Genomic DNA, 19,639 nt, shown 5'->3' on the forward strand with positions numbered 1-19,639 from the left:
GTAGAGGCGAGGGATACCACTAAACACCCTACTGTGCACAGGGCAGCCTCCCACAACAAAGATTATCTGGTTCCAAATGTCAGTGGTTCCACGGTTGAGAATCCCTGATTTACATGGAGCATGTAGGGAAATGTGCTTCCTCTAATGAATGTGTAGACAAAACTAGGTCAGACAGAAATTTTTGCTAGAAAGGACTGTCAGCAAAACTATTAAATGTCCACCGTGTATAGAGAACATGGCTCAGTCATTATGGGGGCTATAAAAGAAACCAAGGCGCTATCCTTGAGATGCTTGGGCGAAGAAGAGCTCTGTGTGACGGAGTTAAGAGAGGAATTTTACCAAGAGATGTTTGTAATGGTTTTTCCTGTAGTAAGAGGGTGATGTGGGGTCATCCACACTACTCACAATAATGCTCACTCAAATGCCAGCACTTCTGGTTCCTTGTAAAGATGCATCTTAAGTAGCCAGTGTGTGGTTCCTTCACGTGTCTGAATGCATCTTGTGTTTGGGTAAATTCTATGGAACAACTATCTGAAAAAGAAGCCAGTGTCACAAATAGAAGTAAAAATTACTTGTTATAAGTAAAGGCACAGACACAAGAGAAAATATTAAATCTCCTTGTGTTCAACCACCCATGTACCAAAAGGCAAAGGAGATCCTTTTTGCCCACTTTCCATTTAAGGAGTTGTTTTATTAGATTCTAAAACCATACATCCATATAATTAGCCTAGTTTAGTTCAGAGAATCCATTTTACACAGAATGGCTCACCACCAAAAGGCCTCTGTGGACTAGCTAGCAGTGAAGGTTTGGGAAGGGACGCTATTCCGTCTCTCTCCCTTTCTGCCTTTAGGCTAAAGATTACAAGCCTTTCAAAGATATACCATGTTTCCACTCAATCCCATTGAGTGACAGATGTCCTTTATGATTAGGTGATGAGCAGTCTGGTGGGGCCCATCAGCAGATCGGCCCAAAGCAGATCACTGGAGGTTTAGGTCCTAGGAAGCTAACGCATGGTGATGGGGGATCATAGGATAGACAGGAGACCCTACCCCATACAGTCACTTTTGCACAGCTTCCTCCACAATGCTGGCTTCCCATAGGTACAGGTAGTTCCTGGCAACTTATATTAATTCAGTGCCTACCATGGCAAGGAATTTTATTAGGTACCTGTGAAGAAGAAAAAGGTGAATTAGACAATAGAGCGTGTCACGATGATTTCTCAATGGGGCAGGGGCAAGCATAAATCGCTGTCATATAAGTTAGAATGCGACAAGTGAAATCAGAAAAATGTGGAAAAGGCTATTTGGGATTTCAGAGGAGATAGCCGGCCTCCAGTGGGGAGTTTAGAGAAGACTTTTTGGAGAGGGTGGCATTTGAGTTAGAAAGTGAATGTTGTTGAGCCTATCAACATGTAGAATGATACTGGAAGATGCTACAAGACAGAGGCAGCTACTGAGGTGAGGGGTGTGTCAGAGAAGAGAGGTTTTGTAGGATTTATGGAGGGGAGTGCCGGCAAATAGATGAGCCGGGTAGATTGAGACAAGGTCATGAAAAACCCACAATGCCCCCAACATGGTTAGGCCGTGGAGAATCACTGACCTTTTCTGAGCTGGTGCATCCAGACTATGAATACTGTGCCGCCACGTGCCGTGTGCTGCGGAGATACTGTGGGGCAAGACTGGGAAGAGGGGCAGACTTGGCCAGTATTTCAGATCAAGCAGGACACAAATGGCAGGAAATGGCACCATATCAGCTTATCTGGGCCAGGACCTGGTGTTCAGGAACACAGGCGCTGGACACAGATACTTTGGGTTCGAGTTCTGGGCTGTGCCACTTAAGCCAACGGCCTGTACTTTACCTCTTGGTGCCTCAATCTCTTCATCCAAAAAAAAAAAAAAAAATGTGAGTCAAAGTCTTGTTTCTCATACACATGAGCTGAAAAGTAAACACGTAAGTGCCTTTAACACATTGCAGATATCACCCTGCACAACGTAAGTTATCGTGCTCAGTAGTTCAATGTAAACATTGACTCTTAAGGGCGCATGGGTGACTCCGTTGGTTAAGCGTCTGACTCTCTTGGCTTCACCTCAGGTCGTGATCTCAGGGTCATGAGATCGAGCTCTGCATCAGGCTCTGGGGGTGTGTGTGTGTGTGTGTGTGTGGAGTCTGCTTAAGATTCTCCCTCTCCTTCCGCCCCTCCTTGCCCGTCCCCCCAAAAACAAAAAAAAATTGGCTCTTGTTACCCCTGAGAGTAACAAGGGTGACCTGAGAGAATGCACTTCTGAACTACAGTAGGACGATGGTAATTGTCAGGAATAAAGAATTCCACAGGAAAACAGCAACCTCGCTTTATTCTCCACAAGGCTGCTTGCAGGGGCTGGAACGTGGGGCCCTGTCTCAGTAGAAGCCAGGATGGCACCCCTGGCCTGTGCATCTACCCCCACGGCCTGGCTACCTGCATTCTCCCCACTTTCTAGTTCCCACAGCATTGATTTTACTTGCGGGCATTAGCTGCATTAAACCTTGTCAGCAGACCAGGAGTTCTCCCCAGACATAATGATTTCCTCACTGCTACAGTGACGAGACTTGGGTCCAAAACTTCTGGTCCCAGGGGAGCCCATCAAACAGATGATGCTTTCAAGAAGCATCAGGCTTGGGGAGTATCAGGCTTGGGCGCTAACAGAATGAACATGCAAGATGTCATATTTAAGATAAAGGCAACTTTGACGTTTGGGTTTTAGTTAAGGAACACCTGTGTCTCCAGTGTGTGTGTGTGTGTGTGTGTGTGTGTGTGTGTGTGTGCGCGCGCGCGCATTGGTGGGGAGGAGAGAGACTAGGAGCAAGACATCCCATGTCTTCTGTTGAAACCCTGGCTGTAGAGCTGAGCTAAAATGCCATGCTCTTTTTCCGTGCCCAGTCACTGTTCAGACTGCTCTGATTTAATGCATGCATAAGAATAAAAATTAAGCTTCAAGTGCTAGGGCAGTTTTTTTTTTTTTTTTAAGCGAGGCAGGCTTTATCCCCATAAGATTAAACAATCATCAGGGTTTAAAGGTTTAATCTGGTGGAGTCCAGCCCCGGATGGGGTTCAGAGCCCCAAAATAATTGGATACAGCCCCAGGCTTTGAACGTCAGAACGAGTAGGGGTGTGTGTGTGGTGTGTGTGTGTGTGTGTGTGTGTGTGTGAAATGTGCACACAGGCACGAGGGGTCTGTCCTGTGGCGGGAGCCCTGAAGCCGCCTGCCCCTGCCGCCTCCCCCGGGGCCCGGCGGCGCCCGGATACAGCTTCTGGGGCTTGCTGTGCACATGAATGTGCGCTATTGTTCAGGCACACGTCGGCCCTAAGAACTAGCACCGAACAGCCCCGTCCTTATTCAGACGCAGAGCCCCCTCCATCACTCAAAGCAGCCCGTCCAGGTCACATGCCCGGGGCCGCTGCCGACAGGACGCAGCTGCCTCGAATCTGCTGCCTGACATTAGCCGCGGTTCGGAAAACCTGCCAGCGCTGAGCCTTCACGGGGGAATCTAGAAGGATGTGGGGTGCAGGCACTATGTTCTCCGAGGAACTGTGGCCGGAAAATGAGAAAAAATGTGCGGTGCTTCGGAAGCCTAAGCAAGGCAGGAAACGCCAGGAGCTGCTGGCCGTGGCCTTGGGGGTGAAGGTGGGAGTCAAAGGCGCCTTTCTCTGGCCCCCTCTCAAACTATTTGCCTGTTCGCAGATCTCGTCCCTGGTCCGAAGGGCCGCCCTCACGCACAACGACAACCACTTCAACTACGAGAAGACCCACAACTTCAAGGTAAGCAGCCGCTGCGCTCTTCCTTCTGGGGTCAGAGGGGCAGGCCCTTGGAGGGGTGCCCTTGGAGGTTCCCGGCTCGTCTTGGGTTGTGAAGCACGGAGAGGGCACACTGCTCAGCTTTCCGCGTCTGGCCCCGTGCATGACCTCGCACCGTTGCTTTGTATCCAACTGGAGCCCCCACCCAGCAGTGTGCTCCGTGCTGACACCTAGAAACACCTTCATGGGGGTGACATGAGTTGCGGGCAGCTGGGCCCGTTGCCGCTGCAAACCGCTGTCCAGCCGAAGAGCGGCAGCGCGGGCCAGGCCGCGGGCATCCGGAGGTCTTCTGGAACGTCGGGCAGTACTTTTCCACTCAGGGTAGCTCTAAAGACTATTGCTGTCTCTGAGCAACAGAAAACAGTTGCCCATTTCACAGTCTGTGTTCCGTCTTTGTTTTCAGGGATGCTAACTCCTTTGGTTTATGTGTCGACAGCTGTGAAAGCAAACGATGACAGGAGATACCATCCAGTAGCTTTTGTTTGCGCTCCAGGTCCAGGGGGGGCACCCCCCCACACACACACCCCGGGCAGCCTTGCCAGGCTCCCTCCCGGGGCAGCCCTGATCCTGCTCAACAGACCAAACAAAAAGATAACGGAAAGCTGGTGGGGGCTTTAGTGGATCTTCCCCTGTGTGTTTATAAACTGGAAACACTGCCGTCTTCATTTCGGACTAGCGCTTGTAGAAAAGGGCCTAACGTCAGAAATCACGGCCTATTTCCTTTGCCCTAATGTGTTTTCCAAGCAGGGCTGCTGGGGGAAGATTCTGATGCCACATTGCCTGGCCGGGGATGCTGTGGAGTGGAGGAGGGATGGGATGGAGTTTGAGGTTTGACCCCAATTATCGGCAAATGGGCTGACAACTTGGAAGTTGGAAAGTGTGGAGATGGAGAATCCAGGAAGAAAAGAAGAGGCGGGGGCAAGCAAATTATGAACTGCTTTTTTTTTTTTTTTTTTTTTTTTTTTTGTAGACTTGCTTCCTTTAGGACCAATAGCCTGAGTAACTGTTGGAACCAGAGGGCCCTTTGTCAGAGGTGACCAGGGAAACCTCTTTTATTCTTTCACTCTGTCGCTTTCCAGTTCTTCATAAGGACAAATATGTGTCTATTAAATATACATTCATGTCAGTTCAGTCTGTTTGCCCTGCTGCTGTTTTTAGAAAGTGAGCGGCTCGGGCATTTGCATGCTATAATTGAGCTGAGGAATGGAATTATCCAGCTCTCCATATTTAGCATGAGGATGAAGAATTGCATTATATAGATCCTCATTGATGCCAAGGCTCTTGATATTTCGCCCATTGCTGAGTAGTGATGGGCCTGATTGGGGACATAGGAAGCCGTCTATGTTTTTTCTCTCTTTTCTCATTTCTGTATTTATCCATATTATTTTTTTTGCCCGAAGAAAGTATTTTTTCTGACTTTGGGCAGAAATCCTGATTCTTTGCATCCTGTGGATGCACCACTATGGACTGGGAAGAGGGATCTTCTTGGACTTGCAAATTCTTGTCCTTCCTCTTGAAAATTCCACCTCTTCTGGCTTTAAGGAGCAATTGGACCTATGCGTTTACTGCGATATGTGTTTGCGTGGGGATAGCTTCTCCCTCTGTATATCACGTCTGAGCTTGTGTGCAAAACACACAAGCATATTTAGTTGATTGACAATTCCAAAACCGGTTTCAGTTTCTTTCATCTCGGATCTCTGAAGGGGAAACGAAGACATCTGAAACAAAAAGAAAGCTGAAACTCATTTTCTTAAATAGTGCTGTTTCTGACGCGGTCTGTACTAATTATTTACCACTGGAATCCATCAACGGTGTTTTCAATGTTTGCTTGAAAAGTCCATGTCTATTTGATGTGATCTCTTCGAACATAGCTACCGAGGAAGAAAAGGCAGAGAACAGACAAGTTGTTAGAAGAAAATACATAAGCCAGACAAAGCGTTTCTCTTCCGTGTTTTAAATAGACATCTTTGAGGCATAGCAGGTCCTCGAGTCTCTGTGTCACTTGATTGTGGCTTTCAATGGTACTGCTCGTGCCACTATCCTTAAGATTGAGTGGCAGGGCCAGGAGGGGGTGGTTCCCGCTGTCACTCCTCGCCCCTGCCACCATCATTCAGCCTTCTCCTCACCCCCAACTAATTTTAAGTGGGAATTTTGCATGGTCTTTAGAAGAATACTCTAAAAGCTGGTCAGTGCTATAAATAGAGCAGTGGGGTTTTAGTGGCACTACTAAATCAACAGAACAAAGAAAACTCTTATCAAAGGCCCCCTGCCATCTGCTTGGAATTAGTGTAAAATTAAGACCCAAAACACAAACTTGTTCTCTACGCTAACATCTAATAGGCTTTATTCGGAAACTCTCTTGATTTCTCTCTCTTAATTTGGGTTATTTGAGAGTACTATGTAAGGCATAAAGTAAGTATTCAATAAAAAGAACAAATAATCACATTTTCATGATTATCAGCAAATAACCCTTGCTAGGCCCTATCTGCACTCTTGCCCAGGAGCTCCTATGAGAGATTTCAATCTGCCAACAGATCTAAATGCCTCACCCCACAACAAGATTTTTTGCCCTGTTAAGGACTACTTCTCCAGGTAAAAAGCCATCTCCTGGCTCTCCCCCTCCCCAGGAACTTCATCAAGAGGAATGAATAGAAACTCCCACCCTGGGGGCACCTGAGTGGCTCAGTTGGTTAAGCATCTGCCTTCAGCTCAGGTCATGATCCCGGAGTCCTGGGATGGAGCCCCACACTGAGCCCCAGAGCCCCACACTGGGCTCCCTGCTCAGCGGGGAGTCTGCTTCTCTCTCTCTCTCCCTCCTCCCCTGCTCGTGTCTCTCTCTCAAATAAGTAAATAAAATCTTCAAAAGAAAGAAAGAAACTCCCAGCTCTTCCCAGTGCTGCTCCTTAATACCTACATACTCTCCATGTCTAGAAAAAGACAAAAGTTAGCTCTGGGAATAAGAACTTTTGGAAGCAAAGTAAAGTTATGCTTCATCTCATACAATAATTATGTACTTTCAACACTACATGCAAATGCAGTTGTTGCTCATTTAAATCCTAAATTCTCTGGGATTACTTGCACATACCGGAATCGGGAGGTGTTTGTTGACGAAATTATGAAAATGACAGGATCCTCTCTGAAAGGAACACTCTTTGATAGACAGAAAAAATGCTCCTTTATTTAACTTATTTTACATCTGCATCTCTTTATCTAGTTGACTGGAAGAGACACTGTCCTGTAAGTAGAATAGCTCTCTTTGAGATGCTCCACCCTAATGACACCTTGTGGCTAAGCTCCAACATCTTCAGGCTAATGAACTCCAGAGCCCCAACAATCTGGAACACTGTCCTTCCTTCCTTCCCCACTTAGCACAGCAATGATGTTGGGGTGGCCAGCTTGGTTCTCCTGGCCACAACTTGACTTTGGGTGAGGAGTTCCTGCAGCCTCAGTTTCCCTATCCGTAGAATAGGAGTGTTGTAAGATTTAAGGAATACATGTGAATCACTTACGGTCTATGGCATCCAATTGGGTTAGCCTTGGTTATTATTTTGCTATTCATCTTTTTGTCTCACTCCTCTCTTGTACTTTTGTGTTTAGCTTTCTCTGTTTCTGTATTTATTTTCCACCCTTAACTTCTTCATGCCCTTCCTTCTTTTTACCAGCATCTGTCTCTTCTGTCTCATTAATGACATGGGATAGAAAGATGCAAGAGTGTTCTGGGCAATGCAAATGACATGAGTGAAAACTTGTGGTCAGAAATGAGCCAGAAGTGAACAGGGTGCAGAGAAGAAACCATTGAGGGGGAGAGGTGCTCACCTCACATGTGGGGTAGGCCAAATCGAAGCAAACTGAGGATCCTAGGCATTTTCTCTGCTCAGCCTGCTTGGATACTCAGCCCAGTATACATGTGCATGTACATCACTCCCTCCTTCTACTGAATTCTCTCCTCCACCTAGGCCTGGCAGGACACTCCTCTTTCCTTATATGGAATGTGGATGGAGAGCAGAGGTCCAGAAAGTTCTAAAAGTTGAAAAGCAAACCACTGGACCCCCACCTTATCCCATGTTCCCCATCCCCTGTCCATCTCCCTGCCGCTTCCACATCCATCCTCTTCATATCCCCCACCCAGCCCTTCCCCACCCTCCTACCAGCTTTACTTTTCTCCATAGCACCCACCACTGGCACGCTACACATTTACTTGTGTGCTTGCTTTCCCTTTACCAGCTGGAAACACTCACTCCTGGGGCTGGGGGCAAGGATTCACACCCCTATGTCCAGAGCAGGGCCTGGCCCAGAGCAGGCCATCAGTAAATACTGCTGGAAAGCATGTGTAGCAGACATCGCTTGGCCCTGCCTGAGACTATCTCCCCACTCGCCACCCCACCGCACAGTTTGACCTCGGTCATGGCTTGTCCCACTTTCGTTTGCTGTGCTCAAGTACTTCCAGGTGCAGGCCCTCATCAGGGTCACCAGATTGGGCCAGGGAGGGGGACCATATCAAGGTACACCAGCCATTCCCTGTTTGGCCAGTGGGTCAGGCTGAGCAGTGCTACCCAGTGTCTTACACATGGGGGAAGTGGAGGAGACACATGCCCCGGCCTACTCTTCTTGTCTCAACTTCTTGTGCGGTGACTCTCAAAGGTGGCCCAGTCTTGGACATGAGTGAAATGGTTTCCCAACACACCCTCTGATGCCTCCCACTCTCCATGGACCAAGGCTGCACAGTACACCCTATTCCCAGGTATGCCACGTATACAAACATGCTCCTGCACCAGGTTCCTTCGGTGCATGCCTACCCACCCCGTAAGATCCTGGGTTCCAAGACCAGAAGTTCGGGAGGCTGAGCATGTCCTAGACCTACAGCCGGGACACCTGTCCAGGGTGTGGCAGCACCACCACCACCCCATGTGGGTGATGTGGCCTGTTTCCAAATTCTCTGATTATCATTGCCCTTTTTTTTTAGTTTTTTTTTTCTTTGAAGATTTTATTCATTGACTCATGAGAGACAAAGAGAAAGAGAGAGAGAGGCAGAGACACAGGCAGAGGGAGAAGCAGGCTCCCCACAAGAAGCCCAGTGCAGGACCCAATCCCGACCCCAGGATCACACCCCAAGCCGAAGACACTCAACGGCTGAGCCACCCAGGTGCCCCATGCTTTTTGCATTCTTATCAATCCAGTGGTCATTTGCTTTGGAACAAGACATTTTTGCTTTCCATATGCAAACCCCTCTCTTTGTCTCATCCTCCTTGGCCTCATAAACATGTGTTAGCCCTTCTTTGTCTCCACTATTTTGCCTGTCTTTCCAACAGCAGAGTCTGGTGGAAGGAGGATAGATTTTTGACAGCAAACCCAAGAGGGACTCCTTGCTTAGGCCACACACCAGGGAAATGACGTGGTGACACTGGTCCTTAAATATCAATCATGTACTGATGAGTCTGATCAAGTGCATAGCTGTTATTAATTTTATCTTTTGTTTCATGCCAAAGGACATATAATTCAAAGGGGCTATTCTAAATGACTAAATGGCTGATTCTAGCATTTTAAGTCCAGAGAAATACTCCTTTTGTGTTTTGTGGGAAGAAAAATAAAAGCTCCAAAGATTACTGTACATATTAGTTGGGTATTTTTCAAAGTTCTAAGAAGAGGAAACTATTTAGACAAGCATTTATTTTTTTATTCAGCAAATATGGACTGAGGGCCAGTTATGTGCCAGGCGCTACTAGGTACAAAACAGACAGTTGGTGACATAAGAATATGAGCTCTTCTTCTAATGGGCAGTTTTTAACCAGAATGGTTTTGCTCCTCTTTGGGCATCAGGCAGTGTCTAGAGACATTTCTGATCCTTACAACTGGGCTGTACTAATGGGGTATCATGTAGAGGCCAGAGATCCTGCTAAATATCCTACGGTGCCCAGCACAGGACCCATCACAAAGAGTTACCCAGCCCGAGCATCAGTAACACTGGGGTTGAGGAGACAAGCACTAGACAATGGAGGAGCACTAGAAGTTTTTAGGAGGGTGGGCAGGGAAGTGTCAGAGGAATGTTGGCACTGATACCCTCATAAACCTGAAAGGAAGTTAGTGCAAGAATGTATCACTCTAGGCAGTAGGGAGGATTCCCAGAAAGTTTTGTGGCAGTGTTTTAGACATTAGATCCTATTTTAAAGATAGGAGAACAGCTGCTGAATAGACAAATCTGGGAGTGAGTGGGGCCTTGGTGGAGAAACCCAGCTCTCTGGCAACATCTGCTGAGCAGGCCTCTCAGGGCAACCCAGTCTCCTGTCACAGACTGAGCAGTTCCCCTCGGCTGTTTCCCTTACATCTGAAAAGTTTCACTTTAAGGTCAGTATTTCATCTGATCCTGCAAGAGGGAAAAGTCCAAAGTTTAACCTAATTTCTCATGAGTTCAATGTCACATGATTATGGGAAAAGCAGTAAAGGACAGGAAAGACCCTTGGCTGAGCTCGGGAGGCCAACTGGAGCTGACCCTCCGGGTGACCACAGACAAGCTGCCGGCCCTCCAGCCCTCCGGGTAACTAGGGCAATGACACCCAAAACCCAATGACTTGTAGTTGGAAGTGACTTTAGCCACCTCTGGTTTCCTCTTTTGTGCATATAAAGGAGCTAAGACAAAACTGCCTTGGACCCAGAGTCCTGATTTTTACATCCAAGTAAAAGAATAAAGTTAAAAATGACCAACTGAGGTGATAGGGTTTTAGTTTATACCAGTGACTGTCTGTCTATCAGGGTTACTTTTGCCCTCCCCCCACCCCCAGGGTATTGGCAAAGTCTAGAGGCATTTATGGTTGTTCTAGCTGAGGGGTGCTCCTGGCATCCAGTGGGTAGAGGCCAGAGGTGCTGCTAAACATCGTCCAATGACAAAGATTTATCCAGCCCAAAATGTTCATAGTGCCAAGGTTCAGAAATCTCGATGCTCCCTGACAAAGAAAAGCAAAATTTCTCAACTGTAGCACATCACAAATAGCACTTTCTTTTACTTACAGTCTAGAACCTGGTTTGAGCTGATTACACACTTGGATGGTGTCTACATTGACCCATCAAAACATGCTTGTTATGAAACCATCAGGGAATACCGCCTTCCAGATTCAGCAGATGTGAGACAAATAACATCCTGCTCATTTAGAGTCAAGTCAGAGGATACTCGCTAAACGCCTGAGATTTTTCTTCACAACTCTGGCTCTTGTTTTCACTAAGTGGCCATTCCTGGGCTATTTGTCAAACATACCTTATCTCCTGTAATATCATCTTTTTCTGTTTGGTGTGGTTTTGGAATTCCAGGCAGACCATGCCCAGTATAATGGTCTTGGACAGACATTCTTCCTGTCTGGGGTATTTTCTTCCTGTCTAGGGTATTTTAGTTACTGCCGTAAAGTTTGCAAAATGTTCTTTTTTTTTTTTTCTGAAAAGATATTCTTGAAAATCAGTAAACTTCACAGAATGGAAAAAGCAGATCAGTGATTTTTCAAGATATGGGGTATTTCATCGGGAGAGTCGCCATCATAACTCAACCCCAAATAAAATGCGTTCAGAGAGTGACCTCAGCTTTACATGGAGCCTACTGTTTAGAGATTGTCCTTGTGGACTCTAAAGAAAATTGAACAATATATCAGCCATGAAAATAAACAGTGGCCCATCACAAAGAGGAAGTTAGGCAGTGGGCCTAAAATAATGTTTAACTAACTTTACGTTCCCCTCGGTCCCCATTTTTTTTTATTTCTGTGGGAATGTGGATTTGTGGGGACACAGAAGTTATTGGCTATTCAAAAAATATCTGTCTGCGTTTGGCTGGAGAAATGAGATAGAAGGCAGTAGGGCTATCTCGATGAGAAATGATGTTGGGAAATATGGGCAGGGCTAATAAGCATTAAATGCAATTTTGATATGCATAATTATTTTAAAAACTATTGACAAAAAGTGAAATTTTAGGAAATCTATGGCTGGAATTTCCTGGATTTTTCCTGAAGCAGTCAAGAGCCTAATTTCTATTTTGTCTACATCAAGTAAACATTATAGCTAGTCTCCAAATTTCTAAATATTGTTATTTTCATTTTTACCCCAAAGTATGGAGATATTTCCCATGCAATTTGTTATCCACTGGTGATGTTCCAGACAAAAATTCGTCACTCCTTTTTTGCATGACCAGCAAGGAAAGAATGCCTTTCAAAAACCAAAGCCACCCTCACTGGCCTCTGGCCATGCCATTTTCTCTTCTTGTGATGTCCTTAAGTCATCTGCCACGCCAGTCAAAACTACTTCCCCACCAAACTCCATCATTCCCAATCTGGTGAACTCCTATCCATCCTCAAAAACCCAGTTCAATCATCATTTTCCCCAGACTTCTCAGAAAGAATGTATTATAATCTCCATTAGACTGCCATAGGATAATTATTTAGGTTGCCTGTTGATTCTTATCGATGAGATCCTTGAGTGCAGGGAGGTCTGTGCTCCCCTGATTTAACTTTGTATATCCAAAGACTAGTACAGTGCCAGGTTCAAAGTAGGCAATCAGCAGGTAAGGTATAGAATAAATGAGTGAATAGTGAGTGGGTGGATAGGTGGATGAAATAAGAAATAATTCATCTCGCCGACATCCATTTCCCACTGATTTGTAATGCCGCTTCTGAGATAAACCAATTCTCCACATATGTGTGACTTAGTCCCTGACTTTTCTGCTCTTTACCACTGGGTCTGTCCATCCTGCAGTGTTTTACTTTTTTGTAACTATAGAAGTCTCGATATATGGTCAGATGTGTTTTCCTATATTCTCCTCCTTATTCAAAATTATCATGGCTAGTCTTTTGGCTTTATTCTTCCATGTGAAGAATAGGGCCATCTTGTCAGGTGTTGTGAAAAGCACCGTAGAGATTTTGACTGAGATTGTATTGGATTTATAGATTTATTTGGAGGATAATTGACATATTTATGATATTGAGCATTGCTATACATGAATATAGAATATTTCTCTTCTTATATTGTCCTTACTGTGTTTATTTTCTAGTTATTTTAGATTTTGTTTAAATGGAGTCTAATTTTATTGTCAGTAAAATGAGTTATTGCTCATGAATAGTAATACTGATTGCTTCATATTGCTCTTGAATATAGTAAGCAAATTTGATGCCCTCTTTCTTCTTTCAATTATATATTTCTTTGTCTTGTTTTATTATGCTGGCTAAACTCTGCAGGGTAATGCTCAAGAGAAGCATACATAGACAGCCTTATCTTTTTGGTGACTTTAAAGGAAATTATTCTAATGATTCCTCTTTAAATGTGATGACTATTATGTGTGTATCAGAGATACCTCTAATCAACTATTTTTAGAAGAGTTCCTCTATCCCTAGTATGCTAAGTACTATTGTTATGAATAGATGTTGAATTTTATTGACTGTTGGTATTCTGATTTTTGAAATGATTAGGTGGTTTCTCTCTCTCTTGTTATTGTGGTGAAGTCTAGTGATATGTCATCTACCTTAAATTCCTGAAATAAGCCCCCCTTGGTCATGAGATTTTAAAATAATACTGCTGCATTCAGTAGGATCTCTCTCCCTCTCTCTCTCTCTTTTAGGATTTTTACATTTATGGTCATAATTGAAATTGACCTATAATCTTACTTTCATGCTCTTGTATAGTTTTTGAGTCAAGATTGTATCCATAAAGTGAATTCTGGACCTTTTTTTTTTTTTTTCTCTCCAGTCTGGAATAATCTATATTGGTTGGAGATGATTCATTTGTTAAGGATTGATAAAATTAAAATCATTTGGGACCTTTAAATATTTGAGGGTAGAAGTTTTACTATAGATGTAATCACTTAATGGATGTAATTGAATTTAGGTTTTCTATATTATCTGGGGTCATTTTTTATAACTGATATTCTTCTTTTTTAAAGGTTTTATTTATTTATTCATGAGAGACACAGAGAGAGAAAGAGGCAAAGACATAAGCAGAGGGAGAAGCAGGCTCCCTGCAGGGAGCCCAGTGTGGCCCTGGATTCCAGTATCACGGGACTCCAGTATCACACCCTGAGCCAAAGGCAGATGCCCAACCACTGAGCAACCCAGGCGTCCCTATAACTGATATACTTTAAGAAAATTATCCATGTCATAAACCTTATAATTTTGTTAGTATTAAGCTAGTGTTCTCAAGATTTATATTTCGTATCTTCACTGTGTTTGCATTAAGTTCTCTTTATCACTTGTGTTTTTCTTCTTGATCATTCTTGCCTAAGGTTTGCCTATTTTAGAAATCTTTTAAAATAACTTCACTTTTAAAATTATTTTTATCTTTTCTTCCCATCTCATTATATTTGGCAATAATGTTTATTATTTTTTGTCTCACTTTGTTATTTTTCTAGCTTCCTAAATGTATACTTAGTTTGCTAATGTTCAACCTTTAAAAAAAAATTCAACCTTTATTTTTTAACATATGCACTTAAAGTTTCTGTACCCCATAAGGAGTGTTTTATTTGTCTTTCAATTTCAAATATTTTGTCATTTCTATTAAGATATTTGTTGCTAAATTTTAGAATTATTTTAAGTTTCCAAATACACTTGAATTTGGCTGGGCTACTTTTGGTCTTTAATTTTATTGAATTGTAGTCAGAACAGTCCATCTCTATCATATTGATTCCTTCTATATGTTGAGGCTTGGTTAGTGGTCAGTTTGCATAAACATTTCATGCATTGTTTTAAAAGAGTACATATTCTATGAATTGTTGGGTATGAGGTCCCTTTTACAGCCAGTATATTAACTTTATCTATTTGATCTATTAATTTCTGTGAACAGATGTTAAAAATCATTATGATTATGGATTTGTCAATCTCTCCTTGTAATTCTTAACACTTTTGCTTTATATTTTTTGAGACCATGTGCATAACAGGTTAGGATTATTATACCTTTACAGTAAAATTAAATCTCTATTATATAATGACCATCTTTATCACTAATAAAGGAAGTATATTTTTTATCAGGATATTTATTTGGAGTTTCTGTGGACTAGCATTTGCTACACGTTTTTTCTCTTCACTTTCAACATTTCTATTATATTATGTATTGAGTGTGTTTCTTGCAAAGATTTTTTGAATATCTGAAAATTTCTGTCTTTTATTTGATATTAGAGCCATTGATATGTATTATGATTAGAAATGTATAAGGAGGGACGCCTGTGTGACTTAGTTAAATGTCTGCCTTCTGCTCAGGTTATGATCTCGGGGTCCTGGGATCAACTCCCATATCAGGCTCCCTGTTCTGCAGGGATCCTGCTTCTCCCTTTGCCTCTCTCTCTCTCTCTCTCTGTCTCTCATGAATAAACAAATAAAATATTTTAAAAAGAGAGAGAGATGTATAAGGACTTTTCTTCCTTTTTCCCCCTGTACTTACTGTGCTTTTTTATGGCTTTGTTTTCTTCTTCCTTGCTTTTTATTGGCACCATCAAATCTATTTCTTTTCTCTTATGCATTTTATAGATTCCATCCCACTCTTTCTGCATATACTCAAAATTGTAATACATGTGTAATTAACTTAAAATCTTCCTCAATTAGCAGCTTTACTTACATACTCCAAATTATGAGAACCATAGAATGCTTTAACATTTTTAAGCCTCCCCAGTCTTTCATGCCATTTTTTCAGTTTGTTTTTAAGTCCCCTGAAATTAGTTATCTTGTTATTGTTTCATGCAGAGCTTGATTAGATCGACCCTTATTGCCAATTTCTTGCTCACCATGGCTTCTTGAATCCTGTTCTTTTCCACAGGTTCAGTATGCTTCCCTCAGACATACATGTTTCATTCTGTTTCTCAGAATGAGGATCTATGAGTGAACACTCATGACATTTGTCTGGAAAATATCTTTACTTCATCCTCACTCTTGAATGGTAATTAGCTGGGTATAAAAGTTAGGTTTGTAGTAATTTTCTCTGAGCACTTTGCAGAAATTTTAACATAACCTACTAGCTTCTTTTTGCTGAAGAGAACTGTTTTCATCATAATTGCTGTCCTTTTACAAAAATAACCTGTTGGGGTTTTGTTTTGTTTTGATTTTGGTTTGGGGTTTTGTTTTGTTTTGATTTTGGCTTGGGGTTTTGTTTTTTGTTTGTTTTTTTCAGACTTTGCTTGCACTTTAGTATTCTACAGTTTCTATATAATCTATATAGGTTAGGTTATTTTTAAATTTATTATGTTTGAGTCTCATTTAGCTTTTCTGAATCTGAAGATGTGCTTTTACTAATTCTAGAAAGATCTCAACTGTTTCTCTTTTTGAACATTGTTTCCATATATGACTTAAACCCTGCATCTCTCAGCTTTTCAAGATCATCACTCCTTCACTTCCCTCTCTTCTTCATTTCCAGTCTCTCATACATATTGCATCAATTCCATCCACAAGTGAACATGCCCTGTCTCCCATCTTTTATTAAAAAAAAAAAAAACCTCCCTTGACTCCATATCTCCCTGAGGCCATTTCATTGCTCTGCTGGACATCATAGGCAAACTTCTTAACAAATTTGCCTCCACATTTCTCCACTTCCATACCTCCCGTTTATTCTTCATGTCACTTAAGTATGAATTTTGCCCTCACCAATCCAGAGAAACTGCTTTTACAAAGGTTAGTAACAACTTCATGTGTCTGAATCACTGTTCAGTCCTCATTTAACTTGGCCCTCTTCCCAGAATTGAACATGGTTGACTACTGCTTCCCTAAAATACTCTTCACCTTTTTCCTTCTGAAGCACGTGACTCTCTTGCTCCCTAGTGTTGGAGCTCAGAGGACTTGGTTTGAGCTCTATTTTCTTCATTTTCTACTCTCTATTCCTAAGAATTTTTATCCATTTACACAATTTTAAGTACCATATTTGTCAGGGGTGGCCAGATATAAGCCTCCAGTCCTCACTCTTCCTCTATTAAATTGTGTGAATTCCTGCTCTCAACACATTTAAGTTTAAACTGTGCAGAGCTGAAGCCTTGAATTTACCCCCAAAAGAGTGTCCTCCTTATCTTAGCAAATGATATCCCCATCCACCTGGTTTCTAAAGCTAGAATCTAGAAGTCATTCTTCATTCCTTTTTCTCTCAAAGATTCATATTTACTTTATTATAAAGTCTAATGAAGTCTGTCTTAAAAATATGCCTCAAATCCATCCACTTCCCATCTCCATCTCCAGCAGCCTGATCTTGGCCTCTATCATTTCTCAACCAGAAACTACTATCTAGTTCCTGAATCCCTGTCACTATGAATACTCTCCTATCCATTTTCAACATGGTGGTCAGAACATCTTTTAAAAAAAAATATCTTCCTACTTAAAGTCCTTCAAGAGCTTCTTATTGGACTTAGATTAAAAGAAAATCTATACTCCTTAATAAAACCTTCAAGGCCCTTTCCTTCTTTCAACCTCAGCCAAATTCTCTCCTCTCCCTCTAGCATTCTGGCTACTCTGGCTTTCCCATTCCTTAGTCACACCAAGCTCTTGGTCCTGGAGGGCCCCCATAGATTCCTTCTGCCTGGAATGTTCTCTAACTCTGCCCCTACCAGACTGGCTCTTCCCCTGCTTCATCAAGCAGCATGAGATCACCTTACAAGAGAAGCTTTTCTGACGACTGTGGATAACATAGGGCCTCTCTTGTGTCTCTAGTAACAACTTTTTTTTTTAGCTCTTTCCACACATTGTTTCCCTCTCTTTCAGAGTTGTATGATCTTATTTTATTTTATTGGTCTTGCAATTTCGACAGTATCTTAATAGTCAGTTTTGTTGCCATAATTAACCAGCCCCATCCCTTTAGAGGCTTTCAAGTAAAACAATATTAAGAAACCTTTGAGGGGATCCCTGGGTGGCTCAGTGGTTTAGCACCTGCCTTTGGCCCAGGGCATGATCCTGGAGTCCTAGGATCAAGTCCCACGTCGGGCTCCCTGCATGGAGCCTGCTTCTCCCTCTGTCTGTGTCTCTGCCTCTGTGTGTGTGTGTGTGTGTGTGTGTCTCTCATGAATAAATAAAATCTTTTTTTAAAAAAGAAACCTTTGATTGCTAAATTTAGAAAATGTTCAACTGCCAATAGAACCCCTTACTGAGGGATTCTTCTAAGACCACGTTTAATCTGAGGGGGCCTCTAAATGAACCATGGTATCTTGGCTCTCTGCAAGTGCAAGCACTCGCTGGGATAGATTCTCTGCATTCCTACAAGAAGGCTTTGTCGTATCTTAGTGCCATTTCCTTACAGCACAATTAGCCAATTTTAGTAAAAACAATTCTGAGAGGGTTTTTTTTTCCATTGTTTTTTCAGAGCAGAAATAGTATACTGGACAGTTTGCATGTGACAAACTAAAATACCAAAACTTAGTTTTGCTGCAGAGAAACCATGGTTATAAGTTGTTTCTTTTGATTTTTTTAACTTGCTTACTCTCTCTGCTTTTACAAATCTTTAAGTTCCAAAAGGAGGGAACCAGGTCTGTTTTGTTTGCCACTTTATGTATATAATTAGTGGCATACATAAATAAAGATCTCAAATTGATGCTTTTTTTTAAGTAAAGCTCTGATGAGCATCTTCCCAAATTGCATCTGTAGTTGTCATCCTCCTATTTTTTTTTTGGTTAAGTAAAAGTAGCATACTGAATTACTGAACTCTACCTCTGAAACAAATAATAATACACTGTATGTTAATTGAATTTAAATTTTAAAAAAATAAAAATCTTTTAAAAGTAGCATACTGGCCTCCCAGTCTGTGAAAAAGATAATTATCGTCTGTATTTCTTTTATTTGTTAATGGAGGCTTAAAACTTTGAAAGTCCTTAGTAATGGCTCATAATGTTTCAATTTTGTAAAAATTCAGAACATTTACACATGGGTTTGTATGTTTCCAAGTAGACTGCCTTGGTGGTTTTTGGCTTACCATGGCCACACTTGCTTTCAAGGAATCTCCTAGTCTGTGTCTTGAAGCTCGCTGGTGCTAGAGATATGTATTTTTGTTTAGTTTTGCTTTTATTTTAATTCATGACTTAATACATGGTCTTGTCACAAGAGGACCTGTATCTGAATAATTAGAGATAAAACCAGCCTTACTTCATAATACTCAAAATATTTAGCTGGCTAGGACACCAACCAATGAGACTTGCACCTGGGCCAATCAGAAGGGACTTGTCGGTTACACACCTATTGGCCACACCTACAGGCCACACCTGGTGTGCTGAATCCAGACCCTGTCTCTGGGGAAGGAAATTCAATAGACCTTACTGGTGGCTTTCATTTTAGCTAACTCCCTCATTTTTTTAATGCCTGGTTTTTGGTTTTAGGTTTGGTTTCATTTGTTCTTTTTTGGAAGTGATTCAAAGCCTTGGAACCTTCTAATTTTCCCATAATCATATCTTATTTATACCTGTCTGGATCTTCTACACAGGGAGCAACTTTGGTCAAAAGGATACAGTAATTGAGTTCTGCTTTCCAGAACTTGCTGAGTTAAACGCAGGTTATGGTGACCGGCCGGGGCTATCTTGGGTTTGTCCACACAGTGCTTTGTTTGGGGTGGTGAGAGTCTCATTCCTTAGCTGATGGCATGGCCCTATAATCTTACTGTTGCTCCACATTCCTTTCTGATTCTGGCCTGAGGCATGGTGGATCCGTGGAGGATTTTCAGAGATCAAAGGATATCTCTGTTTTCTCAGGTCTGTTTGTAACTCCACCTCACTGGGAAAAAAAAAAGGCCCAGTGAGGGATCTCACTCCCACTGAAGTCCTTGTTTCTTGATGTCATCTATGTGTTTCATGTCCAAGGCCACCTGCCTTCAAATAAATGGATTTTCTGACATTTTT

General features: G+C 42.5%; 1 protein-coding gene across 1 annotated transcript in view; it reads left to right on the forward strand.

Annotated features, from left to right (window-relative positions):
• The window catches only part of CHN2 (chimerin 2), a 297,968-nt gene that overhangs the window by 260,253 nt on the left and 18,076 nt on the right, over window positions 1–19,639 (forward strand). The window contains exon 7 of the mRNA XM_055314524.1: window positions 3,721–3,798. Coding sequence (XP_055170499.1) covers window positions 3,721–3,798 — 78 coding nt within the window. The remainder of the gene's footprint in view (window positions 1–3,720; window positions 3,799–19,639) is intronic.

This window comes from Nyctereutes procyonoides, unplaced genomic scaffold (genome assembly GCF_905146905.1).
Source record: "Nyctereutes procyonoides isolate TBG_1078 unplaced genomic scaffold, NYPRO_anot_genome, whole genome shotgun sequence".
NCBI classification, from domain to species: Eukaryota; Metazoa; Chordata; class Mammalia; order Carnivora; family Canidae; genus Nyctereutes; species Nyctereutes procyonoides.